The sequence below is a fragment of the Sarcophilus harrisii genome, chromosome 2 (genome assembly GCF_902635505.1).
Source record: "Sarcophilus harrisii chromosome 2, mSarHar1.11, whole genome shotgun sequence".
Lineage (NCBI taxonomy): Eukaryota > Metazoa > Chordata > Mammalia > Dasyuromorphia > Dasyuridae > Sarcophilus > Sarcophilus harrisii.
Genome location: NC_045427.1, coordinates 590,504,975 through 590,532,575, shown reverse-complemented (window position 1 = coordinate 590,532,575; position 27,601 = coordinate 590,504,975). Strand labels below are relative to the sequence as shown.

At 37.5% G+C, this 27,601-nt stretch overlaps 1 protein-coding gene across 2 annotated transcripts in view; it reads left to right on the top strand.

The window, feature by feature from the left end:
- Positions 1-27,601, top strand: part of SLIT1 (slit guidance ligand 1) — a 245,809-nt gene that overhangs the window by 144,899 nt on the left and 73,309 nt on the right. For both annotated transcript variants that reach the window (XM_031956187.1, XM_031956186.1), the window contains 2 exons: positions 26,783-26,854; positions 27,520-27,591. In XM_031956187.1, coding sequence (XP_031812047.1) covers positions 26,783-26,854; positions 27,520-27,591 — 144 coding nt within the window. The remainder of the gene's footprint in view (positions 1-26,782; positions 26,855-27,519; positions 27,592-27,601) is intronic.

Here is a 27,601-nt window from a genome sequence, read left to right as displayed (position 1 = left end):
ATTATTTCTTTGTTAAAGGAAAGAAAGGAGGGAAGATAGTCGTAGAATCATTGGGAAAGGATAGATTTATAAAAGAAAAGGTGTTCATAAACCATTTAAAAAAGAGGGAAAAAGTGAAATGGAATGGCTATAGATATCCAGTTCCATTCAATAAGCATTTGTTATGCACCTGCTAAGTACATGGAACCCTATTAGATGCTGTATATTCAAAAGTAAAATGGAAAGCAGAGAGCATAATTTCTTTTGACTTGAAGGAAGGGGAAAGGTTGCCTATTAAAATTCTTAATCAGAATGCCCCAGTCTGGGATAAGATACCTCTTGTCAGTTAAATAGTGATCAGTACTAAGCATGGTCTGGTGATATTTAATTGGCTTTCCTTTGTAAGGCTTATATCAAACATTCTTAGAGAAAATATTCCAGGAGAGAGTACAAATCCAAACTGTTTTTTAAAAATCTTACTTCCTTCAAAGGTGCCTTGATTTTGGAAACAGTAGAAGGAGATTTGACTTATTTTAAATCATTATAGACAACAAACTCTGTAGAAAGGGATTATGATGTATAAATTATGATGAAATCCTTATTACCAGTTTCTGAACTGCTTAATATCAGGTGATGCACCTGTTGATGCTAGCTGGCTTATTCAACAATGAAACAAGTCAATATGCCTGTTACATGCCATCATTTCTAGAAGTCCTTTTCTCTCTCTGAACTTTGATTTCCCCCCTCAAGAAAATAATGGGATTTAAGTAGGTGATCTCTGTAGTTTCTTCTGCCTCTGACATTCTATATTTTGTATTGTCTTGATTCCATGTTAGGGAGGTAATCAGTAGAGAAGAATTCTAAATATCCAAGAGGGAAGGGGAGCTTTGGTATTTGGCCTATGCTTTTTTTGTTATATGTGATTCGAGTTTCGCTCAGTTTGATCTCTCCAGTCTGTGAACCTTCATTAAATTCCTCCAATTGGAGGAGCCTTCATCTAGATTGTCTGTGCCCTTCCTTCTCTGGTGGCCAAACTCATCCCTGACCAAGGTTCTTAGACGCTCAGTGTATCTTTTAGTTTTTTTCTTTGCTTATGGATGGCAAGGGCATTGCAACATTGCCTTCCTATCCCCAATCCCCTTACTTTAGAAAACTGCTGATTACTTTTCTCATTTGCTTCTGAACTGTGTTATACCAAATAAGATGGACTAAATTGTCCCCAATCTGCCACTGCAAAAGAAGCATCTGCTGTCACTTGAGACTGTTCTGTTAGTGGGAAGGAACTGTTTCCAGGAGGATACTGGTGGGCTGGGCATTTGCTCCAAATGGCATCCACTTCACTTTTTATCCACATATTACTTTCTTAACTGCCTGAAATCTAGTTTTCCCTCCCACCACTTCATGGAAAATGTTTTCTCAAAGCATCTAGAATTACACAATATTAGAGCTGGAAGAGACCTTCAAGCAAACTTAGTCTGACCCCTTTGTTTTAAAGAAGGAAAAAATGGAGGCCCAGAGAAAGTGGAATAGTGTATAGAGCCCTAGGCCTGGAATCAGGGAGACTTTAATTCAAATCTCATCTCAGCTATATGACTCTGGGCAGGTCACTTGAGCCTGTTTGTTTCAGTTTCCCAAAATATAAAATAGGCTGGAAAAGGAAATGGCAAACCACTCCAGTGTCTTTGTCAAGAAAACCCCCAAATTGGTAGGACATGATTGAAACAACTGAACAATAACCACAGAGAAGGTGATTTGCCTAAGATCATCTTGATTAGATCCAAGTTTCCTTATCCCCATTCCAATGTTCTTTCTACTAGATCATGATGTCTCTCTAACCACTGCCAGTGCTCCTTGAAGCAGCCATTCTCACATAATGGCATATAATGGATTACAAAAATAAGCTTTTATATCCAATAAGTTTTCCAGAAACATTCCTCTGGATGGATAGCACCACACATCTGACTATCCTCTAAATGCTTTGGGTGTCTCCTGTTGCCATCACCAGTTTATAAGTTCTTTGAAGGAAGAGACTATTTCTTTTCCCTTCTCTCTGCACTATCATAATGGAGAGCAGAGAATAGATGCTTAAATACAGCATTTATTGATGGAGAGATGGTATCTAGCTTCCTTCAAAACCCAGCTCAGGGGTACCTTGTACACAAGACCTTTCCTCATTTCCAGAGTTACTAGTGCTCGTTCCCCTCTTAATTTCCTTTGTATGGGCTTTGAATTTACTTGTATACTTTGTATGTACTTTGTACTAAATTCCTCCATTTGGAGGAGCCTTCATATATACTGTATCCATCCAATAGAATGTAGACTTCACGAGGGCAGTAACTGTTTCATTTTTCATTTGTGTATTCCCATGCCTAGCACAGACTCTTGGGGATAGTAGGCAGTTAAGAGATATTTTTCTCTTCTGCCTTTGAGATCATTTGGAGGCATCTTCAACTTTTTCTTTTCCTTTTTTCCTTTGTCTTTTGGCTCGGGCCGGGCGGTGCTTAGAAACGAGTGGCTAGGCTGTAAGGAGGCAGCTTAGCATCCTGGGAACAAAAGTGACATGGTGAGTGGGCGGTGTGCCTGGTGGATTTCCATGTCAAGTGGGTACAAGGGATGAGAGGGAACTTCACACTAAGGAGTGTGGGAGGACCGAGGAGGAGAGAAAAGTCAAGATTAGATGTCAACAGCAGACCAACTAGAGAAACTAACTAGGTGCAAAAAACTAAGAAGAGCAATCTGAACATATTAGCCAAGTATTTCCAGGAGCCCCTAGGCAGGGAAGCCTTTTAGCACCACCCAGTGGGTAAAGAGTAAACAACTGCCCGAGTCTTTCTAGGGAAAGAACCTAGAGAAAGAAAGCTCATGGGATCCTACATCAGGAAGTAAGCTTAGAAACCATTAAATCCCAGCCTTTCATTAATAAATAAGGGAAGTGACTTGGCCAAGATCACAGTTAGTTAGTAGGAAGCCAAGATTTAGACCCAGGTTTTCTGACTCCAGATCCAGCAGCTCCTTTGACTACATTGCTCTGACTAGCTGATAATCTATTATTCCAGAAAACTTAGACTTATGAGCTGTCTAGTTCATAGAACCCTAAAAAAATTCAACTTTCATTCATTCAACAGGTAGTGAGCGAGTATTCTGCTTAAAGTCTTGCCAGGTGGGCACAACTGCATTTATTATCTCCTCCGCTATTCCCCCCCCCCCCCTTAGCACCAGGCTAAACCAGCAGAGTGTTTTTTTCATGTTGTGACCAAGTCTACATCAAGCAATTTCTCAGGCAATTCCAGTGCCCCTTGGAATTATGTATGTTGTTACCTGGGATACCAAGCACAGCTCAGAAAAGGTTGTCTCTTGAAAAGTTTTATATGTTGCTTATATCTACACATTTTTTTTTTCTGAAAGGAATGACCCATTTGCATTAGTGTTCCTACTAGTCAAGTTCTAAAACATAACATTTTCATCCTACAGTTTAAACAAGAAGTCTCATCTGGGAGAATTCCTAACCTGGGGGTGGCTATTACTATTGATTAAGATTCCCAGAAGCATCAAGAGTTCTGTTTTCAGCCCTTTCCTTCCTCCTTCTCCCTCTCTTACAAAGGATGTATAGAATTCAGAAATAAGAGAAGTTATTTCTCCTAAAATAACATTGAGAGACCCCTGCTCTACATAATCCATCACTTAATAGGGATTCATAACACCAAGTGTTATTTATTGCAGTCTGCCTATTATTAGAGCTCTTATTACAGAGGATCATACAAAGTCAACTGGAGAAGGGACTAGAGAGATCATCTTTTGAAATCTGCTCATTTTACAGATGAAGAAACCTGTGTTTCAGAGCAGTATCTGCCTAAGGTCATAGAGCCAAAGATTTATAGGAAGTCAGAGCTGAAGGAACTCTTCAGAGGTCCTTTGGTCCAAACTCCTTGTAGAGGGCAGTAACTGTATTCTTGTCCTCTGGACTACCTCAAAAATCCCAAATATTTATGATGTAATAGAATAGACTGCAAATCTTCAGCTTTGCTTTGGGCCTGCTAAATGGTGTGGTGGACTTGAAGTCAGGAAGGCTTGAATTTGAATTCTACTGAGACTTAATAGCTTGTAATCCTGGGCAAGCCACTTTTTCTCTCTCATCTGTAAAATGGGGTTAATAATAACACCCATTTATAGGATATTTTTATTATTTTCTTTAAAATGTAGACAGCATTTTATTTTTCCAATTACATGTAAACACAATTTTCAATATTCATTTTTATAAGATTTTGAATTCTAAATTTTTCTTCTTTCCTTCCCTTTCCTCACCCCAAGACAGCAAGCAATCTGATATAGATTATATGTACAATCATGTAAAACATATTTCCACATTAGTCATACTGTGAAAGAAGAAACCTAAAAAAGGAAAAACCATGAAAAAAGTGAAGATAGTATGCTTTGATTTGCATTCAGACTCCAATCCTTTTTTTGGATGTGGATGGAATTTTCCATCATGAGTCTTTTGGAATTATTTTAGATATTGTACTTGGATATTGCTGAAAAGAGTTAAGTCAATCATTGCTGATCATTGCCCAATGTTGCTTTTACCGGGACAGTGTTCCCTTGGTTCTGCTTACTTCACTCAGCATCATTTCATGCAAGTTTTTCCAGGTTTTTCTGAAATCCACCTGCTCACCACGCAATAGGATTCCATTACATTCATATATCACACCTTATTCATCTATTCCCAACTGATGGATATCCCCTCAATTTCCAATTTTTGTCATCACAAAAAGAGCAGCTACAAATATTTTTGTACATGTAGATCATTTTTCCTTTTTTTTTCTTTTTTTTTAAAATCTCTTTGGTAGTAGTGATATTGCTGGATCAAAGGTTTCATCCAGTTTTATAGTCATTTGGGCACTTAAAAGTGACTATAATATGCAGAACTACATGGTACCACCTTGGGAAATTGCTTTCCAAAATCTTAGGATCAGTTTATAACTTCATTAACCATGCATTAGTGTCCCAATATTCCCACATTTTCTCCAACATTTATCATTTTCCTTTTCTATCATATTAGACAATTTGATATGTGTGAAGTGGTACCTTATAGTTGTTTTTAATGTGCAATTCTCCAATCAATAGCCTCACATGATTTTTGAGAAAATCAAATGAGATTATCTATTTATCTATCATAAAGGACAGCATGTGTTAACTGTTGAATGATTAGGTTTTTTTAAACTGTAATTACCAATCTTTTGCAGTTCTGAGATAAAGTAGGCATTCCCTCCTAGCTCCTGCCTTGTTGATTTCCTTCAGCTTCCTAGGGAACAAGTTGATTGGTACTCATGCTCAGCTCTGAAGTGGTCAGTAAATCACTTTTGATATGATGGATGGTGTGACACACATATTAGAATCATAGGATTTCAGAACTGGGAGTTGAGATATAGGAACCCCTACTAGAAAAAAGAATATCTACTTGACATAATGACCACCACCCTTTGTCTGAAGACTTCTAGTGAGGGACGACTCCCTAGTTCCCAAGGTGATCCATTCTGTTTTAAGACAGCTCTAATTGGTAGGGAGTTTCCATTCACATTAAGCCTCAAATTCTCCCCCATGCCACTTCTATCCCTTATTCCTATTTGCTGGGACCAAACAGAATAAATCCAATTCCTCTCCCACCTGACAGACCTTAAGGTATTTGAAGGCAAATATTATGACCTTCCCAGAAATCTCTTCTTTAGCTGGCATTCTATCCACTGGGGCACCAACCTCTTCTGGAGTTCTCTACACAATGTAATCCCAATTTTGGACAAAAATAATGTAGCCATTTAGCCTGAAACAAAAAGGATAAAAAGCCCAACTGTACTTATTGGTTTAGAGATCATCTCAATCCTGTTCCTAGGCCCAGTATGACTGGAGTTAGTGTGGGTTCAAAATAAGGTATTCCTACAACCTATTGATTTCTGCATCTCTGTTGCAACAGATGATATAGACTAGCTGCTGGTACCTTTGAGGAGACTTTTTGCTTCAGTAAGACTCTAAAAAGAGTTGGGGAGGAGGAAGAGAAGCAGGGTGGTACCATGTAGTTCTGCATATTATAGTCACTCTAGGAGTAGGAGTTAAGATTCTAAGTGGGGCTATTACTTTAGGGCTAGGAAGACTAAACCATAAGACTTGCTGCTGTCTGTCTTATTCTTATGTGTCCTTCACACCTAAGACAAAATAACTGCCTTCTAGAAACCTGCAGCCCAATCAGGGAAATGAGCAATTAGGGAATACTTAAGTAATAAATAATGTGCTTCAAATCATAAGGGCAGGAGGATCTCAGAGAAGACAGAGATCCTTGGGGCTAGAGTAACTAAAGCTCAAGTCAGAAATTGAGGAGACCCTAGAGTACAATAGAAAGAGTGCTAGATGAACAATCAGGAAAGCAGAAGTGAAGGAGCTTAATGATGGAGGTAACCCTAGCATTGATGATGAGCATCCTGGGAATAGAAAAACAGTCAAAGATTCAAAAGTTATGGGGCAGTGCCTTGCTGAAATGGCTGACTAGAGTATCAAGACAGTGAAAGGACAGAAATGAAGCTCACTAATGGAATAGAAAAAGAAGATGCAGTTGCAGAAAAGACTAAAACTCAATTCAGTGAAACAGTGGGAGAAGTGGAAGGATGAACTATGAAGAGATAACAGGGACTTTGGAGGTCAAGCTCTTGAAAGTGAGAGAGAGTACTTTCACATGATTGTTAAGCCATAACAAAAGTAGGGTGACTGTGACTTTGTTCTAAGATATAGAAATGTTAAGGTTCTTGAGAGTACTTGTCCTCCAACAGGTAGAAGAAAATGAAACAGCAAGAATAACTATTCAAAATAAGGAAATATCAGATGATGTGTTTCTTGTCTCTAACATCCTGTATTTCTGGTGAATTCATCTCCTGCCCAGTCTAATTCTGCTCTCTCCCCCAGAGATGGCACCCTTGCATATGGCCTCACAGTGTCCTAGGTCTTTTTTTTTTTTTTTTTTTGGATTTCTGCCTACCAATCGTGGGAGGGTATCCCTTACCATGAGTCTGAGGCCTTTTCTCTCAGAGTGATTGGGTTTGACCTGGACACCAGAACTGTCAATTATGGTTCATAGAGTTGTTGCAGTTCTTAAGAAGCAATATACTTGGGAGTTATTATTCTTAATAAGAATATAAAGAATGATTTCTACCCAGTCAAAAATCAGATTGCAGAAAATTGGGATTTGCTTGTGATATGATTGAAGAAGTAAGTTTGTAGTAGAGAGAAGTGTGTAGAATAAATCACCTCTCAAGTTCTAATTAGAGACTTGTGTGATAGGAATCATCCTGAGATTTATTCTCCCAGGTGGCTTCTAGACAGGTGTTTGATAACTTGGACAAAGGTTATGTCAAGGAAGAAAGAGACTGCTGTGAGTTGAAGGAAGATTTTGCTGATACACACTCAATTTATACCTCATCCATATTAGTTTGGTCTGCTCCATTACATATTGTCATTATCTGGGAATTTAGAGATAAGGAATGAATGAAAACACATTTATTAAACCCTGGGGATGCAAACAACAAAAAAATAAAAATAATCGCTGTTTTAAAGGGGTTAATTTTCTAATGCGTGAAAGATAATACAGATGAGAGGTTTCAGCGGCAAGTCTGATGGAATGTCCCATGGTTTTTAAAGTGCAGTGTCTGGGCAAAGTAGTATCATTTCCATAGATGAAACCGTATCTGCTTCTGACCTTGAACCATGGGTTGGTGAGAAGAACTTTGGTGGTAGGGATTTTTTTTTTCTGGGTCTTCAGTAGCTGTGACCGTCAAGGAGATAAGAGCAGTAGCACCGGCAGATAGTTGCAAAGGTTAGATTTCCACCAGGTTTGCTCCCCTGGATGATGATGGGTGGCCTGGAAATGGGGTCTGGGATTTTTTTTGTCTTATCTTGGGAAGAATGGAGAAGGGAGTGTAGGAGCCAATGCCTTAAAAACACACGTAAGATACCAACAATTCCTGCTTCAGCTAGATGGCCAAATGCAAGATTAACTGCATCTGTCTGATGGGTTGTGTTGAAAGAGGCACCTGTAAACACTATATGCAGCTAATAACCCAAGACCTTTAGCAAATAGCATTCTCATAACCTCTAATCACTGCAGACAAATTGCATTCCTAAAGGACTAAAGCAGGCTTAGCTTCCACTGTGTGCAGATAAATAGAAGCTGTGCTGATTTATTTAAGGTCACCCAGGGCTATATACACAGAAGGGAGCCCTGCTCACATGTGTCAGTACTAGATTCTTTCCTTTGGAAAAGGAAGGCGGGAGAGCCAAACAGAGCAAACCTGTTGAAAAGGAGAAAAATATCAATACTGATTGAGAGGAAAAGGAAGGGGGGTGGAGAGGAATGTTGCTATTCGAGGCATTGAAGAATAATGGATAGAGTGCTGTACTTGTATTCAGGTAGATTTGGATTCAGATCCCACCTGCAACACTTAAATAGCAGTGTGATCTCTGGCAAGTCATTCAGTCTCTACAAGCCTCAGATAATTCCTTGGGATTTATCTACTAAAATATAGGGTTTGCAATCTGCGTTGGTGAAGGAAGTTTCTACAGCAAGAGTCCCCCATGATGACAAAATCACAAAATTCTTCAAATAAAAGGAATACTTAAGTTGCCTTATAAAATAAAGGATTTAGTGAGGCAAGCAGTTAATTTAGGAAGGATGGGAATATTGGGAAGAGAATGGTGATGGATGAAGATTTTTTTTTAATGAGGAAGAGATGAAAGGTAAAGTAAAATACATAAAGGATGAGCAACCCCTATTTCTCCATGATAATCTCCATGAGATTAGTGGGGATTCCTGGAAACTGCCTCCAAGAAGGTAATGGGGACTAGGAACAATGTGAGATAATTTTAGAAAGGGAATAAGCACATGGAACATAGATGATGTTTATAGGACAATACTGACAGAATAAACAGGGAGAAAAGAGGATTTGCACAGATAACAGATCAAAGATGAAATGAGGAAAATTTGGAATAAGAAAAGTACAGTGATGTATTCTGCTCAACAGGAAGACGGAAGGGGAAAATATGGCATTAAACAATAATACCAGACAATTTAAAAGGAAACAAAAGGAAAGTTAAGAGAGGGAAGATTGGTTTCTTAGATTCGTTCAGAAAAGAAGGAAGACTGGAAGAGAGTTAAAAACTTAGAAGCATCATTTAGGAAATCATCGACAGACGGAAAAATTTAGGATTTGGAAGCCAAAATAACTGCCCAGGAGAGAGAAAGCACAATAAGACTGGTGAGAAATGAGAGTGTGTCTGGAACAGATGGGTTCCTCACTGAATTTTATGAAGAGTTTGCTGTGCAAGTGTAAGCCTTTAGCAGATGTTTTCAGTTTAATTTTCGTGAATGGGGAAATGGCAAAGTCTGTTGATCCTTTTATTTAAGCAGAGAGGAAAGACAGCAAGGTTTGGAGAATCTTAGTATTTTATACAAAACTTCTGACCCAAATACTTGTAAGATATTTTATTATATAGATTGAGAAAAATTATGTCTGAGGTCTTGACTGTTTTGTTGAGGAATTGGAGCCTGAAGTAAATAAGAATAAGTTGAGGACAGAGGGTAAGACAGAAGGGGACTCATGACTTGATGATTGTTTTCAAATATTTTTAACTTCTCTCAAAGAGAGGGTCTGCTTGACCCCAAAACCTTGCTCCCAAACCTAAAAACAATGAGTGGAAGTTATAGGAGGACAAATTTCAGCTTAATACAAGAAAAAATAAAAGACCAATAGGTTTTAATTCAGGGGTCCTTGTCTTAAATACTGACCCTGCCACTTACTACCTGTGTGACTTTTATCAAGTTACTTAAGGACTTGGGCATCTTAGTTTTCTCATCTGTAAAGTAAGAAGACTGGAATGGAGGTGTGGTGGTCTTCCTGGAGGCAGCCTTAGTCTCAGCTGAAATAAATAATTACTCCAAAATCGCAGCCAGCTGGTAAAAGTGCAAACGTTTATTTCTCCTTCCAAAATTAGCCCGGTTAGTTGAGGCCTATCTCTCTGCCTGGCTCCAAGAGATCTTGCAGCTTTGTCCTTGGTTTCTGCCTCTGCTTTCTTCAGCCTCCAGCCAGCTCCGACTCGTGGCTTCTCAATCTCCAGTCTGTGGCGAGTAGTCTTTTCTTCCAGAGTGTTCTGTCTCAGAGCCCTGTTGATGTTCCGGAGAAATTCTTCGCTCCCAGAGCTTCCTCCATATATATCATCTCCCAAAGGTTAACTCCTCCTTCTCGAGGCAGGGATTATGGGTTATCTCCCAGAGTGCTCTCTTGTCCTAAGAATTTCAAGGGAGGTATGAATTCAGACTAAGCCAGCCCTGAATTCTCGTGTGAACTCCATTGAGTACTTAGATACTTATGAACTTTCTAAAAGTGTGAACACAAGCATTGTTCAATCAGTTCCACTTAGTACCTTGTTTCAAGTTCTGGCCCAAAATAACTCTAAGATTAAATTAACTCCAATGTCTTTAACACTTTGTAAAGAAATGTCTTAACACTTTAGTAAAGATTCTAACATAGAGGACCTTCAAATTCTTTTCTAGCTAAACATCTATGATCCCATGGTTATATATTGTCTTTGGTCATTTTACATGGAACTTGTTTTTCTGTCTCTTGCTGCTGGACTTTGTTGGTAATATATTAGAAATGATGATTTATTTGGGTTTATTTTACATTCTAAAACTTTTCTAAATGTGTTCATTCTTTTAAGTAATTTTTTAATTGACTCTCTAAGATTCTCTAAGAATATTATCATATCTGTAAGGGTTATTGTTTGATTTCCACATTCTAATTTCTTCAATTTAACTTTTCTTTGTTTATTGATAAGCTAAAATTTCTAGTTCAATGTTGAATAATAGAGGTGATAATGGGCATCCTTGCTTCACTCCTGATTATATTGGGAAGGTTGTGAGTTTATTCTTATTATAGATAATGCTTGATGATGGTTTTAGATAAATATTACTTGTCATTTTAAAGTAAGCTCCACTTATTCCCATGCTCTCTTGTGTTTTTAGAAGGAATGAGTGCTGTATTTTGTCAAAGGCTTTTTCTGAGTCTGATCCCATGATTCTAAGCAAACAGTTCCCAATAATTCAAGTTGTTCAATAATGGAATAGGATCTCTTGGGAGGTAGTGAGTTCCTTGTCATTATACAGTCCTTAAACAGGAACTGAAGGATTTTTTTTTTTTTTTTGACTAGGGATTTTATAGAGAGGATTCATACTTTAAGGAGAATTGAACAAGATAATTTCTGAGGACCTTTACAACTTTCAGAGTCTGTGATTTTGTGTAAAGACAGTAGGGTACCAATAACAGATTGCATTTACAATCATTCCCCTTTCCTAATTTTCAGTCTTTCCCTGTCTACAATTTCTTTCTGATTCCTGCAATCACACATAAACTTCCCAGATTTTAAATTGCCCATTAATCCCTAAAGCTATTATCTTTGATCCTTTTTCAGCCATACTCCTAGGTAAAGTTATCTATTCTCTTTGCCTCCACACCCTCTCCTTTTGAGTCCTTCTTTTAACCCTTTGTAATACAACTTCTAATCTCTTTACTCAACTGTAACTGGGTCTTTCTAAAGTTATCTATGATTTCCTAATTGCCAGATCTGATGGTCTTTTCTTGATTGTCCTCCTTTTTGGCCTCTTAGTAGCATTTAATACTGTGAACCATCTCTTCTCTTGGATGTTCTCTCCTTTCCAGGTTTTCATGACATGACATTGTTTTCCCCCATCTGTCTGTCCACTTTTTTCTTTATCTTCTTTGCTAGTTCATTATACTTTTCACTGTGAGTATATCCCCAAACTCTAGTATCTATTATTATTTCTCTGTTTATTCATTCATGAGGTGATCTCGCAGTTCCATATACATAGTCCCAATTTCCTGACCTCTGGTCCTAACATACTGATATCTGGTCATACAACTCCAACTATTTATTGGCTATTTCAGACTAAGTGCCTTGTAGTCATTTCAAACTCAAGATGTACAAAACAGAACTCATTATCTTTCTCCCCTAACATAAACCCTACCCAACCTTCCCTATTATTGTGGAGGGCATATCTTTTTTCCAGTCATCCAGATTCACAACCTTAGTTTTTTTCCCTTAGCTCTTCATTCTTCCTTATTCCATAAATAATTTATGGCATTCCTCCCATATAACCACTCTTAAGATTCCTACCTCTACAAAATTTCTCACATCTGTGTTCTTTTCTCTGGTCATGTGGGCATCACATTAATTCAAGCCCTTGTTGCCATCTATCACCCCTGACTGCAACAACTGCAACAGTTTCCTAGTTAGTCTGTAATGCCGAAGAAACTGAGCAAGACAGAGATTAGAGACCAATTCAATAGTTTATTAAATGGAGAGAAATACTGGGACCAATGGATCCATGTTGATCCCAGGGCTAGACGAGACTATCATCTCAAAGAGTCTAGCCCCGAGTATCGGGACAGCGAGTTTTTTATAGAATAACAAGAACAGTGACATAATGGAGGGACCTAGGTGGGGATACCTAATGGAGCGAGGTTACTGATATTCTAATGACATCTAAAATGGATAAACCTTTATCTTGGCAAACATTAAGAAGGAATGTCTATAAAACCTTTATCTCAAACATTAAGAGGAAAAGGTTATAAACCTAAGGCAGAATAACTAAATAGGACAATTGGAGGAACTGGGTCACCACATTAAAAGGGAACTTTGGCATAACAGTCTCCTTTTTTGAAGTTTTCCCCCCTTCCAGTTTATTCTTCTAAGTGATTTTTCTAAATTGTGGGTCTTACCACATTATTGCACTACTCAGTATACTCCAATGGCTCTCTGCTATCTTTAGGAAAAAATGTAAACTTCTTTATTTGGCTCTTAAAGTCCTTCCAACCTTCTTCCAACTACATTTCTAGTTTTTTAAATATATGATTCCCTTTTCTGTGGGTCCAGCCAGAGTGATATTCTCACTGTTATTGCTCACACATGAACTCCATCTATTACTGTTGTGCCTTTGCAGTGACTGTCCCTTATGCCTAGAGTACATTCCCTCCTCATCACTTCTACTTCTTAGAATCTTTTTGGTTTCTTTAAGTCTCAGCTCAAATTGTTTCTCTTCATGTAATGCCTTTTCTGATGCCCTTGACTCCCACTAGTGTCAAATTACCTTCATTTAATTTTGTACATATTTATATAACTTCATATTGTATCTCCAGTAGAACATAAGTTCCTTGAAAGCAGAGATTTTTGTTTTTGTCTTTCTTTCCCCATTGTTTGGTATAATCCTTGGCATATAGTAGTCACTTAATAAACACTTGTTGATTAATCAGTAGTTTATGTAACCAGCTCAAAATAAAATGAAATCTCAAATGCAGCTATTGCTCAAGCAGCTCTTGTACATGCAGGAGATCTCAGAAAGGGCCTGTGAGTAGGAAACATCTCTTTGTTAGTTTTCTCCAGAGGATGAGGGTGATGTAGAATCTAGAATTTAAATATTGCCACTGAATTGAATGAACAAAAGAAGACTGAAGGCTACTTATCTAATGGATGTGGACTAAGAAAAGAAAGGGAATAGTTGAGAGTACACATGAAGAAGTGTTGGGATTCAAAATAAAAGCAGTTCCTTGCTCAATATCCATAAACAGATTATTAACATTGCTGATATGCTTAGGTAATTGATTATGCTGAAGAACATTGTAGAGAGATTGTGGAGTGATTAAGGTTGCGTACAAAGAAAAAAAAGTTTTTATTCAAAAGTAGAAAAAAGGAAGGGAAGGGAAGGGTGCATAGTAGTATGCACCAAGTACTGTGCCAAGTGTTTTATAAATACTATCTCATTTGAAAGGGATAAAAGGATTAGTGATGATCAGTGTTTTAAATATTAAAGCAATAGGGGCCATCACAGATATATGATACATCAGGAAGAAGAAGCAAAAAAAGAATAGTCCAAGGAAAAAAATTCACATTGTCAAGATGATCAAGGGAAGAAGGGATAGGAGGAAGAAAGCTGGGGCACAGATAAAATAAATAAGGAGAATGATCAGAAGGAATACTTACACTGAAATATTTCTGTGGTACAGGGGAAAGCACACAGGAGAGACCATGGTTTCAAATCCTATCTCTGATACTTATGAGTTGGGTAAATTTGAAAAGTCATTATACCTCTCTGAACCTCCAATCCCTGTCTAAGGAGGAAAATAATACTTGCATAACTATTTCATAAGGTTGTTGTGAGGATCTAATGAGATAATGTATGTGAAGGGATTTGTAAACCTTAAAGTGGTTCATTATTAATTTGTACAGATTTGAATATTTCATATGATAATATAAATAAATTTACTTTAGAGAAAATAAGACCGATGAGGAAATTGTGGAACGGTCTCTGGATTAGGAAATTTGAGAATAAGATTTCAGTCTCATTCAGTGGCTTGGCCACTTTTTGACCATATGATCTTAGATAAGCCACTTAACTTTTTTAGTTTCCACATATATAAAATGGGGATAAAGTACTTATTCAACAAGTATTAATTAAATGTCTACCATGTTATGTACTGGGGATATGTACACAATAAATGAAACCATCCCTACCTGTAAGGAGCTTAACTACCTCAGTGTGTTTATATATGCACAAAGTGATATATGTGAGCTTTTTTGATTGTTTCAGAATAGCAGAGCTATAATATACTTCAAAGATCATCTATTCCAATCCACTCATTTCATAGGGAAGGAAATGAGTAACTTTCCTCATAGCCAATAAATGAAACAGATGGAACTTGTGCCCAGGTTTTCTGAGTCTAAGACGAGTGTCCCTTCCATTACAGCAAGTTTCTTGTCACATGTGAAAGCCACTTTGTGATTTCCCCTCATATTTCTTACATTAATTAAAATGTTCTTTCCACTGAAGTCTTGCTCTGATGCCTCTGAAAGATTACTTGGGGTTACTTGGAGCTCTTGAATACTTTATCAGTAGAGTCCAAGTTCTAGCTGGTCCTATTTTTAGATCCCATTAGGGTAGGGACTGTCATTTGGTTCTTTTTGTATCTCTACTATTTAGTATAGTCTCTGACACATAGTAAATACTTAATAAATGTTTAATTGACTATCAGTGTTGGAAAGTTTTAAGTATGAACCAGTGAGATAATGTATGTCTGTTTCCCAAGCTAAATTTGAAGAGGCTCATCACTAGATTGACTGCAGACTAAAGAATTTTTCAACCAAATCATCTATCAGTTACAGTATTCTAAGATATAGAAGGGTGTGGTCCATGTTGGTGGAGGTAGGATTAGTACTGACCTTTATATATATATAACCTTTATATGTTGGAATATTATATAAGAAGTGTAAGGTAATGCAAAGAGCCCTAGATTAGGTGTCAGAATAACTTGGGCTTGAGATGGGAGATTGATGCAAAGTGGATGGATTATTAGATGTGGAATCTAAGACCAGAGTTTGAATTTTGCCTCTAGCAAAATTTTTTACTAGCTCTATGACTTTTGGCGAGGGATTTAACCTCTTCAGCCCTCAGGGGACATTTGCAAAGAGTTGTCATTAATGTTTCAATATCAACTTAAAGGCAAGTCTTTAATGGCTCAATCTAGGGATTTGTCCTTGGTCCTCTGCTCATTAATGTGTTTTCCTCCAACTTGGATAAAAGCTTAGATGGAGTACTTATCAAATATGATGAAAATGCAAAACTTGGAAGGGATAGCCAACATGTTGAGCAATAAAGTAATGGTCTCAAAACATCTCAGTAGATTATAACTTTTTGCCCAGTTTGATTCTAGGCCATTCAGTTTTTTTGAGAATCTAGTATAATCAATGTGCTGTGCTAGATTGGAGAGAGAAAAGTCTCTCAAGGAGTTTGTAGTCTATTGGAAAAATATAATATATATACAGATAAGAAAATATATTTTGAGGATAAAATACTAACAAAAAAAAAAAAAAAAAGATAAGGAAAGATTTCCTGTTGGAAGTGGCACATGATATGGATTTGAAAGAGGTCAAGTAGTCTAAAAAGCAAAAGTGAAGAAGCTATGGCACTCTAGGTATACCAGAATAATGGTAAGAGATGGAACACTAGATTTGGGGAATAGCATATAGAGCACTCTGGGCTTTACTTGGCTTGAACGTCAGGAATGTGAAGGGGAGTAATGTGTAGTGAGTGAGGAAAGCAATGTTGGAGCCAGACTGTGAGTGTTTTAACTGCCAAACTGAGATGTCTGTATTTTAACCTAGAGGCAATAAGGACTCACTAGATATTCTTTGGAATAATTAGGAATGTGCTTTATGAAAATTATTTTGGCAGCTATCTGGTGGATGGGTCTACAGAAGGGAAAGAATGAAAGCAGAAGGACCAATTAGGAGACAGTAATCAAGAGGTAAAGAGAGTCTGAATTGGACTGGTAACTCTGTGGGTGCAAGGTGAGAAGAGGACAGAAATAGGAGGTATTGTAGAAATAGCATGGAGAGGGAGACCTCAAGGATATTCTTGAGAATACAAACTTGGATGACAGGAATGATGACCGTGCTCTCAACAAATCGACCAACTAAGCAGTCAATGATGCCATCAAAAATCATTTGTGAAGGGTATATTGTTTACCAGGTTCTGTGCCAAGTTATGGCAGTAAAGCTAGGGGAAAAAGCAGTCCTTGCCTTATTGTTGATTGTTCTATTTTTGTTTCATTTCAATGGAAATATGGAAATTTAGGAAGTGATGGCTTTAAAGAGGAAGATAATGGGTTCACTTTTGGGCATGTTGAGTTCGAAATATCTGTGGGGTATCCAGATGAAGATGTTTATCAGGAAGATAGTTGGTGATGTGGGCCTAGAGCTAGTTTTTGAGAGAGATGAGAACAGATTTGGGTTTCATCTGTGAGGAGGCTCTCTGAACTTATGGATGCTAATAACATCATCCAAAGAGAGTGTGTTAACCTGATGGATGAACTAAACAGAACTTGAGTTTGAATTAGATGTAGTGACAACATAACAGACTTTTATAGTCATGGAACATAACAAATTTTATTGAAGTCATTAACAGTTATATATGTCAATTATTAGTGCCATCAACATTGAGTACAGATTCCTGTGGGCTCTGGACCTGCAGTTCAAACAATTGCTTATCTCTCTGAATTGAGATTCTTGACTCACTAGTAAACCCTGTTTGATAAAACCTGCCCAGAATGTATCCCAGGAAGCCAAGCACAACCAAGAAATAGGAATAGGAAGGCTTAGAGGAAATGTTTTTATAGCCCTCCAGAGCTAGGTGGGAAAGTGAATTGGGATAGTAGACCTCAGTCTAGACTATGATCTTAATTAGACTTTGTGCAGTCCACATTATCTGGATCAGAGTGACTTTTAGCTAGAATTATGCCTTTGGAGGCTATCCAGATAGTAAGAAATTGTGTTTCATGCTTGAGAGTAAATTGGTGTGGTAATCCCTAGGAGAAAAACTACCTATAGGAGAGACTATGGAAAAAAATCCAAATAAGCAATGGAAATACTAGGATGAGAGGGGAAAGTCCCTAAAATTTGTATAGGTTTCAGATTTATTCTCAAATGTTTGCTCATCTTATCGTCCAATGCTTTATTCTCTACTCCTTGCTTGCCCAAAGTGGGACTATCATAGACACAGTATTTGGTTCCCAAACATCTTTCCTAGATTCAGTCTGGCTTTGCAATGATTTGTTTTCCTTTACATCATGCACAGGTTAAATAGCAGTATAGCAGATGAGTTTGGACAACTTTTTGCCATCTTTTAAAAGAACAGAAATACTTATCAAATGAGGTAATGGTGGTGAAGGGTTTAGCACAATGCCTTACACATACTTTCCCTTTCTCCTTATCCATTAGTGTTAAGTGAGAGAGGGACACTCTTGGGGGTGACACAAAATTGCAGAATGATCTTGTGGGGTTTTTTGAGCCTAATTTCTTTTAATCCCGATCCAGGCTCAGTAAGTTTGATTGCCAAATTGTTCATTCATGCAGTATATTTTCATAGTATTTAAAAATAGTCACATAATCAACCAGATTGGGGACTGCTCTTTTCAAGGGAAAGAAAGCAATGGAGTCTTGAGAAAGTCCAACCAGTACCTCCATGAGATTGCTTCTCATTGCTCCCAAATACCCACGTGGGATGGTTTGACTATTCAGATGGGATACTCAGAATCATTATTGTGGTTGTAGGATGTCTTTCATGATTGCTTCAGTAAGCATACCTGTGATACTCTCCTTTCATGATTACATGATTCTTCAGTTTGACAATGGCTCCAAGTTGACTTTCTATAATTCAGAGGAACCATTTATCAGGTGCCTGATAACTATGATATCAATAACTATCAATAACTATGATAACCAGCATATATGCAGCATTTTATTGTTTACAATGTTCTTTGTATACATGATCTCATTTAAACTTTGCAACAATTTATGAGGCAAGTGCTTATTATAGGCTTTACCACTCCCATTTTAGAGATGAGCAAACTGAGGCTCGGTGAAGTAAAATAATTTGCCTGTGGCCACACAACTGCTAAGTGTCAGAGCAGATCTTTCAGATTCCAAATTCAGGACTTTATCTGTTCTATCACAGGCCTCTAAGTTCCATTATTTATAATCATCACAAAATATATCAAACTATTTACATTCATTCAGAGGTTAGTTTGCTACTCTAGCTATATGTCCATGTTAGCTAAGCTCTCTCTCTTTTTTTTTTTTTTTTGGATACATAGGTCAGTAGGCAATCCATCCTCTGTATCCCCAGTACAGATTGGACCAGATGGCCTCTGAGGTCACTTTCAAGTTTTATGATTCTGGGATTCTGTATTCCCAGCTGCATACTTTATTCATATATATTATCACTGAATCCACATAGCAATTCAAACAAATTAGACATCAAGGACACAGTAATCGCAACTAAAATGAAAACATTAGAATAGTAGGTTATACAAGTATAGGAGAGAGAGATTCAAACAAAGATGAAGAGAAAGAGGAAGAAGAAGGAAGAGGAAGACAGGGAGAAGATGGGGAGAAACAGAGATGGAGAGAGAAAGAGGAAGAGGGAAAGATAGAGAAAAGAAGAAAGGAAGAGAGAGCAAGACAGAGTGAGACAAAAAGATAAAGAAGGAGGAGGAGGAGAGGAAGAGACAGAGAAACATAGATGGAGGGGAGGGAGGGAGGGAGAAAGAGAGAGAGAGAGAGAGAGAGAAGGAGAAGGAGAAGGAGGAGGAGGAGGAGGAGAAGGAAGAGAAGGAGGAGGAGGAGGAGGAAGAGGAGGGAAGGAATGAAGGAGGAGGAGGAGAGAGAAAACTTAATACTATGTAGCTACAGGGTGATTCTTGCATGATGTACCTGTTTTCCACATGTCCAGATGCCACCCAATCAGCCAATGGGAGAGAAAGGGAATCCCCTGTGACCAAGAGTATGATAATTGGATTTTTGAAAAATATGTTGTTTGATGTTATAGTTATGACAACAGGACTTCGATATGGAGTCACTTCCGTTAAGTGCCCATAAAACATATAGGCAATGACAGTGTATATTTTTCCACAGTCTTGAACCATTCTGACTCAAGGAGAAGTTGTTAATGTTTGAGGTTTCTGACTAAGACTCCTGGCTTACTGCAGGGGCTTTAAATCCTCCTATTACTTCTCTCTCAGAGAATCAACTGAAAGCTTGACTCAGATTTTGCTACAAAGAAGGAAACTGCCCTTACTTGAGACTGGAATCCATTGGTGATTCTGAGAATTTCCCCATTGCATCTAATTCTAATTAGGAATGTTCCCTCCCACATTTTTAAAGTATAAAACTTCCCTGCTTAGACTTGTTTACATCTCTTTCCCTCTTGAATTGGGTGAATTTCTTTGCATTTGTGGGACCAGATTTTTGTTAGTCTATATTGCCATGTAATATATTTGTGCTTTTGTTCCCACCTGCTTACCACTCTACATAATAACAAAACTTATGTTTGTACTAACTTCCCAAATATAATTTCCTAGAACAGCATCCCTGAATTCAGGTCGTAAGCCAAATAAAGCAAAGAATCATGTGTGTTTGGGGGTGACAAATTGTCAAAGTTGGGAAACAAGATTTTTGTCTCAATATGAAGAAAATAACCAGAATTGCTGAAGAAACTATTAGGTTTTTTGTTTGTTTGTTTGTTTTGTTTTTGAGGGATAGGACAAACTCACGGGAAGTTCTCTGGCATTGAAGGTTTCAGAGCAGGGGATAGGTTACTCCTTGTTTGGGTGTGTTGTAGAGAGGATTCCCATAGTCCCTTGTAACTCTGAGATTCTGTGATCCTTAATCTACAAAATCTGAGCAGGAATAGGGAGTTAGTTAGAGAGACAACTCACCAATAGTTTTGGGTCAAGACCCAAACACAAAGGGTTAGATATTATGGAAGACCATAGATACTGATTTTCTAAATTCATTGACATTTTCATGGTGGGGCTTATCAGTTAGAACTATACTTTTCTTACTATGGGTTCTTTTTTTCAGTTTCAAAATGATAATCTAACATTCTACTTTGTTTTCCAATTTTTAGAAGCAAATGCATCATTAGTGCACCCACAGAAAGAGCAATCAGGGGTAAAAACCAGCAAAGGCATTGCCTACGCTTTGGCATACATGGGCACATGCTTATTTTATATAGATCTGAAGAATCTCATGAACCTGGAATCTTTTGACTTTGGCAATAGCATAGCTTAGCAAATTGCACCCAATTGCTGACATTTTCACAGATCTATCTTTGAAAATAGGACCATAAGCTTACTGAATTAAAATATTCCTTGGGAGAATATCAGCTCAAAGATAAGCACATGAATCAGTGTTTGTCAAAATGAGAATTAGCTCAATCATATGGGACTTCATTGTAACGGTTTCTAACTTGAAACCACACACAATAATAAGGCATAAAAATAGAAATAAATAAGCAGAAAATTTATGCAAAGGGCTAGAGTTCATCAGAGGAAGAAGAAATATATGTAAGCACATGGGAGAGAGGAGAGAGAAGCAAAAGTTGCAAATTGTAGAAATATTGGATGATGTTTCCAGGCTATATTAACCCATTTTCAGAGAAGTGCCTTGGACCCCTTGTAAAAGTAAAAGAATCTCTAATCCCTCAGAGGGAAGAGAAGGGGAGAGTGGGGAGAGAGGGAGGGAGAAAGAGGAAGAAGGGGAAGAAGGGAGAGAAGGGAGAGAAGGAAGAAGAAGGAGAAGGAAGAAGAAGGGGGAAAAGGAAGAAGAAAAGGGAGAAGGAAGAAGGGGGAGAACGAAAGGAGAAGAGGAGACACAGACAGAGAGAACTAAAACAGAACTCTTCTTCCATCAAAAAGAGAAAACCACTCAATCAAATGAACACAACATAAATTTCTGAAGAAATTTATAAAGATAAAATATGATAAAAATATTTAGAACCATTGTCCTTCTACTCTCCCATCTCTGGAGAGAGAAAAGGTGAGATGAGAAAGAGTACGTTAGGAAATATCCAAATTATTAAATATCTGACCTCTAATTTAATGGTAGTCCATTGATGGACGCATTAAAAAAAAAAAAAAGAATAAAAGTCTGAAAGGCAGTGTCCATGTTACAAACTATGTGATATAAGTTTAAATTCCAATAATGAAAAGATAGGTCCAATAAGAATCTTTTTAAAAACCTAATTTCCTTCCCATTTTAATTTGCACTCCATCCAGAATTAACAAAAGTTTGATTGTGATGACTTGCCAAACTCTTGATTTTTGTGCAAGGAAGATTCAGCATCTTTTCATAGATGTTGGAATATCTAATGTAGGAATGTCTAAATTCATACAAAACTACATGACATAATTTGATGCTAAAATTTCTCTCTGTATGTCAGCCAAACCTGAGGAGATAGATCAGCAATCACCTTATAAGTTTTATGATCACTTTTTGGGGAGTGCCAGAGTCTACATCTGTAGGTACATTTTCAATTTCCTGGTCTTTTTGAAAAATTTCTTTCACTGCAATTGTTAACTTGTTCTCATTCCAATGCCTTGTCTCCTTAGGAGTGGAGATTAGAAGGTGAAATCATTATTTTCTTTCTCCATAAATTCTTTTTATTCCTTCCTGGGGTTACCTTGATTTCGGTCTCTTCCCCTTTCCTTTCCGTCATTTTCTTTCTCTTACCTGGACCACACCTGCCTCTACAGCAGAAGGGTTTGGACCATTATTAAGTTTTGAATGACTCAAATATTTAGCCCTCAGGAAAATGGTGTTTATACTCCCTTTGAGGCAACATGATAACATAGTAATTGTGGTTTTTGCCCCATCTGCCCCCCACTAATTCCCTTGGGGTGAGGAATTAGCTTGAGCTATGATCTTAGACTTGAATTTTGATCACTGTTTCAAAATGAAATCAGTACAACTGGTGGAGTTGTGAAATGGTTCAACTATTCAGGAGAATAATTTGGAACTATACCCAAAGGGCTATAAAACTCTGCATACCCTTTGATCCAGCAATATTCCCCTACTATATGTTACAAATATATGTATAGTAGTTCTTTTTGTGGTGGCAAAGAATTGGGAAATGATCATCGATTAGAGAATGGCTGAACAAATTGTAGCATATGATCATGATGGAGTACTAATGTGCTGCAGGAAACGACAAGGGGCTTGGTTTCAGAAAAAGTTGGCAAATTGATGCAAAGTTATCAATGTGTATATTAAGCATAATGTTGTAATGATGACCAATTGTGAAAGACTTGGCTACTCTAATCACTACCATGATGTAAAACATGAAAATATGCTATATACCTCCAGAGAGAGAACTGATCAGCTCTGAGTGTAAATTGAAGTGTAATTTTCTCACTTTCTTTCTTTTTCTTGCTTTTGGGGAATGGCAAACATGGAAATGTATTCATGGTTTCACATGTATAATTTATAAAATATTACTTGCATTCTCAGCGGAGGGGAGGGGAAAGAGAATTTGTAAATTAAAATTGAAAAAGAAAAGAATGTTTAAAATATATAAAACAACAACAAAAAAAAGATGAAATCATCATTAGCTAGTGTCGCATAGGGAATCTTTGGAAAGAAGAAAGCCATGAGCTTAGGTAAAGTAGCACTTTCTTTTCCTGTCACCATAAATATTTTTTTCCTATGGGAAAATCAGTAACTAATAAGTTGGGTTTGGGGAGATAGAAACAAAGAGAAAAACAGAACTCAAGACATGTAGTATGTGTCTTCTTCATGGAAAATTAATGGACCATTTTGGAGAGTAGTTTGGAACTATGCTCAAAAAGTTATCAAACTGTGCATACCCTTTGATCCAGCAGTGTTACTACTGGGATTATATCCCAAAGAGATTATAAAGAAGGAAAGGGACCTGTATGTGCACGAATGTTTGTGGCAGCCCTTTTGTAGTGGCTAGAAACTGGAAACTGAATGGATGTCCATCAGTTGGAGAATGGCTGAATAAATTGTGGTATATGAAAATTATGGAATATTACTGTTCTGTAAGAAATGACCAACAGGATGATTTCAGAAAGGCCTGAGAGACTTACATCGAACTGATGCTGAGTGAAATGAGCAGGACCAGGAGATCATTATATACTTCAACAACAATACTAGATGATGACCAGTTCTGATGGATCAGGCCATCCTCAGCAACTAGATCAACCAAATCATTTCTAATGGAGCAGTAATGAACTGAACTTGCTATACCCAGAAAAAGAACTCTGGGAGATGACTAAAACCATTACATTGAATTCCTAATCCCTATATTTATGCACACCTGCATTTTTGATTTCCTTCACAAGCTAATTGTACAATAATTCAGAGTCTGATTCTTTTGTACAGCAAAATAATGTTTTGGTCATGTATACTTATTATGTATCTAAGTTATATTTTAATATATTTAACATCTACTGGTCATCCTGCCATTTAGGGAGGGTGGGGTGGGGTAAGAGGTGAAAAATTGGAACAAGAGGTTTGGCAATTGTTAATGCTGTAAAGTTACCATGTATATATCCTGTAAATAAAAGGCTATTAAATAAAAAAAAAAAAAGAAAATTAATGGAGCTGAAAGGTTTTGGACCTTTCAATAATACAACTGCTGTCCACAGCTCATTCTTTGGTAATGTATAAATTTCTTTGAGGATGTAATAGCTTATTGCTATGTAACCTTGCATTTACTATCAGTAGTGCTGTGGATGTCATTGTCATGAGTAAGAAAATACAAGTTAGAATGGCATCCCCAATCAAACTGTATAGCATTAACTGGCCTGTCCTAGTTGTTATAATAAAAGTTATCTAAGGTAGGCAATATATCACCCCAGCTGAGCCTTTGGTGATAGTATTAAGCTGGTGGTACTAAGAATTGGGATTCATTTTTTCTGTCATTTATTTGTTTTTTGTAGATGGCCAGTTTGACATGAATTATACTATGATGACTCAGTAACATTGTCCTTTTTGTGTTCTCCCTTTCTCTCCCTGTCTCACTCCCTCTACCCCCGCCTCTTTCCCCATATTTTTTATTCTATCCCTAGAACTAGATTAGTACATAATTGACATTTTTAGTGTACAATGTATATTTATCATTATTGATATCTAGAGTAAGGAATTGCTATTATTAAGGTATTTGATCTTTTTCTTTCCTGTAATTGCTAAACTATTTTATGTTTCATAATACTGATGTTTTATCAAACTATTTCATCTTTATGTTAACAATATTTAAGCTTAGAGAATGTGGCTGCCATTAATTTGTGGTTCATTAACGTCTAGTTTGACTTGTTATGTTATGCTAATTCAATGACATGCTGTACATGAGCAAAATGTGCAGCAAGGATCAAAGAATCATCGAATAATTAAAAACTCAAATATGGCAGAGACCTTAGAGGATGTCAGGTCTAAGCCATAACACAACAAATGGATTTAGAGGACAGATCATCTGCTAATTACTACATTCTGAGCTACAACTACAATCACAGTAAGACACTAACTGACATTGGTAAAGAGCTATAATAGTTCCCCAGTGAAATATTGGATATGGACAGTACTAATATGGAATAACTACAGAATTTGTTTCTTGATGAAAACAAATATATAAACGTAAACAGTAGAACTTTTGTACGCAGAAGGATGGAGTGGCTATAGTGCTTTAACTTTGAGTCAGGAAGACCTGAATTCAAATCCTTACCTAACAGTAGTTCAGTGACCAGGGGCAAGTCATTTCATCTCTTGGAAGTTAGTTTTCTCATTTGTAAAATGAAGGAATTGGTTTCAATGACCTCTAAGGTTCTGCTTAGCCTTAGGTCTATGGATCCCATGAACTTGTTAGCTCTGTGGCCATGAGTATCTGTGGGTCAATTCATCTCTCCAGGACTTAGTTCCCTTATCTATCAAGAGAGACTAAGTACCCAGCTCAAAGGGTTATCATGGACTGATACAGAGTGTAGAAGAACCGGGAATACAATATATACATTAAAAACACTACTGTAACAACAGTTAACTCAAAAAGAATCAGTAACTTTTACCAACATTTACCAACTACAATTATTTAAGACTCCATGATGAAACATGCTTTCCATCTCCAGATAAAGTAATAGACTCAGGGTGCAGATCCTCCTTCCCTCTCCTTTTTTTTGGAGCTGGCTAACTCAGGAATTTGTCTTACATGACCATAAGCCTTTTTAATGGGCTTTGTTTTCCTTATCTTCCCAATGAGTGTGGGAGGAGAGGGGAAGGAGAAAATTTGGAACTGAAAATAAAATAAAATTGAATCAGAAGAAAAAGTAAGAATAGAGGTGGCTTCTTTTGGGTGATATCCTTGATGTATCATCATATAGATATCTATAATACTTCATAATATAATAAATGGAAGAGAGAGGACCGGAAAGGCAGATAGGGTGGTTCCAGGAGTGATGATCATTCTCTCAGAGGCAAGGTCTAGAAAAGGGAATCAGGAATCTGCCTTGGATCACCAGGAGTCATGGGGTTCCTTCTGGTGCAAATGGCTTGTTAGGGTTTTTAGAGTAACATTAATTAATGGTAAAGTAATTAAATCCCTGATTAGCTATGCCCTCCAAACCACAGGGCAGGCTTCATGGGAATTGCTTTGCAGCAGCTAAGTATAATTATTAAGCAATCAGGAGGGATGGATAATGACATCCCAGGCACAGGGTTTTCTAGACCAGCTGGTACGGGTACCACCCTGTCTGCTTGCAAGGGGCTGAGCTGCTTACATTCTTTGAGACAATGTGACAGAGTGGAGAGAAAGGGGAGGATAGAAGGTCTTACAGAGCCCGTGCTCAACTTGATTTTGGTTAGTTAAAGAAGTCTAACATCTTGGTAAATTTATAATCTTTCCCTTCATCCACTATTTGAATCCTCAAGCAAGAATATGAAAATAGTAAAACTGGAGCCATAGTTTTCTCCCAAATTCACTGTAATAAGGGAGTGGACTGGAATTTTCTCTCTCAAACTAGAATTCCTGATAAGGCATTAAATGGATCCAGGCATCTTCAGGAAGCATTTGGAGACCTCCTGCCTCAATATCCCTGCAGAACAAGAAGATAGATTGATGATTTCTTATGATATGAAAAGATATACCAGGGAAACAAGTGGAATGAACAAGGGAGGGATTTCTCTAAGAGAGTGGACATATAAATTATCTCAAATTTTCAGTTCTCAGACTCAACCATGAAGCACTAGTTCTAGTCTCTCTTCTTTTCTTCCTTTCTTTTTGACTGTCTTGAGAAATATTTAAAAGAATCTCCCTTCTGACCATTTTCTTCCTTCCTTTTTTTCATTTCCACAGGGATCTGAGTGAGAATGCCATCCAGGCCATCCCCAGGAAAGCATTCCGTGGAGCCACTGACCTAAAAAACCTGTAAGTTGCCACCTAGATCACTTTGAAGAGCTGGAACGAGAGGTCTGGTTTTCTCCTGCTGAGTCTCTTTCTAGAGCCCTTTGGGTTCCCAATAGGTACCATTCAGACTGCCCTGCTGGGTCAGAGGAGTCAAAGTTTGCCTTTAGGAGGTGTATATGTGTGGTAGATCTGCCATGGCCAAAACTTGTTCTTTTAGAGAAAGAACTTAGCATACTGAGTTGAAGACCAGTTGGCTTTTAGGAGCATGATTAAACATCAGTGAGCAAAAGCTACCCACAAGGTGGGGCGTTGAATGATAAAATCTTATCCTTTTTGCCTTTACTTTTACCTCAAAGCCCTTGACATAATCCTAGTGTTGATTCCTACCTTTCCAGCTCAGCCTGTGCCATTGCATCCTATGCTGCAGTCTCCTTCCTTTTTCTGTGACCAGATTAAAGGACTGTGTTCTTCTGTCTAAAACTCTCCTTCTAATGTTTTGCATAACTTCACAAGTGGTTTCTTAATTGTGGGTGGAGATGAGGGAAAAGGAGATAAGGGGAAGAACCTAGAACTCAAAGATTTTAGAAACAAATGTAAAAATATATTTTTTTTTGTTTTGAATTTAACTGGGGGAAATATTAAATAAATAAAAAAAATAAAACTCTCCTTTTTCTTTTGCTCTGCAGACAGCTGGATAAGAACCAGATAAGCTGTATTGAAGATGGGGCTTTTAGAGCTCTCCGGGGCCTAGAAGTATTGTAAGTATTG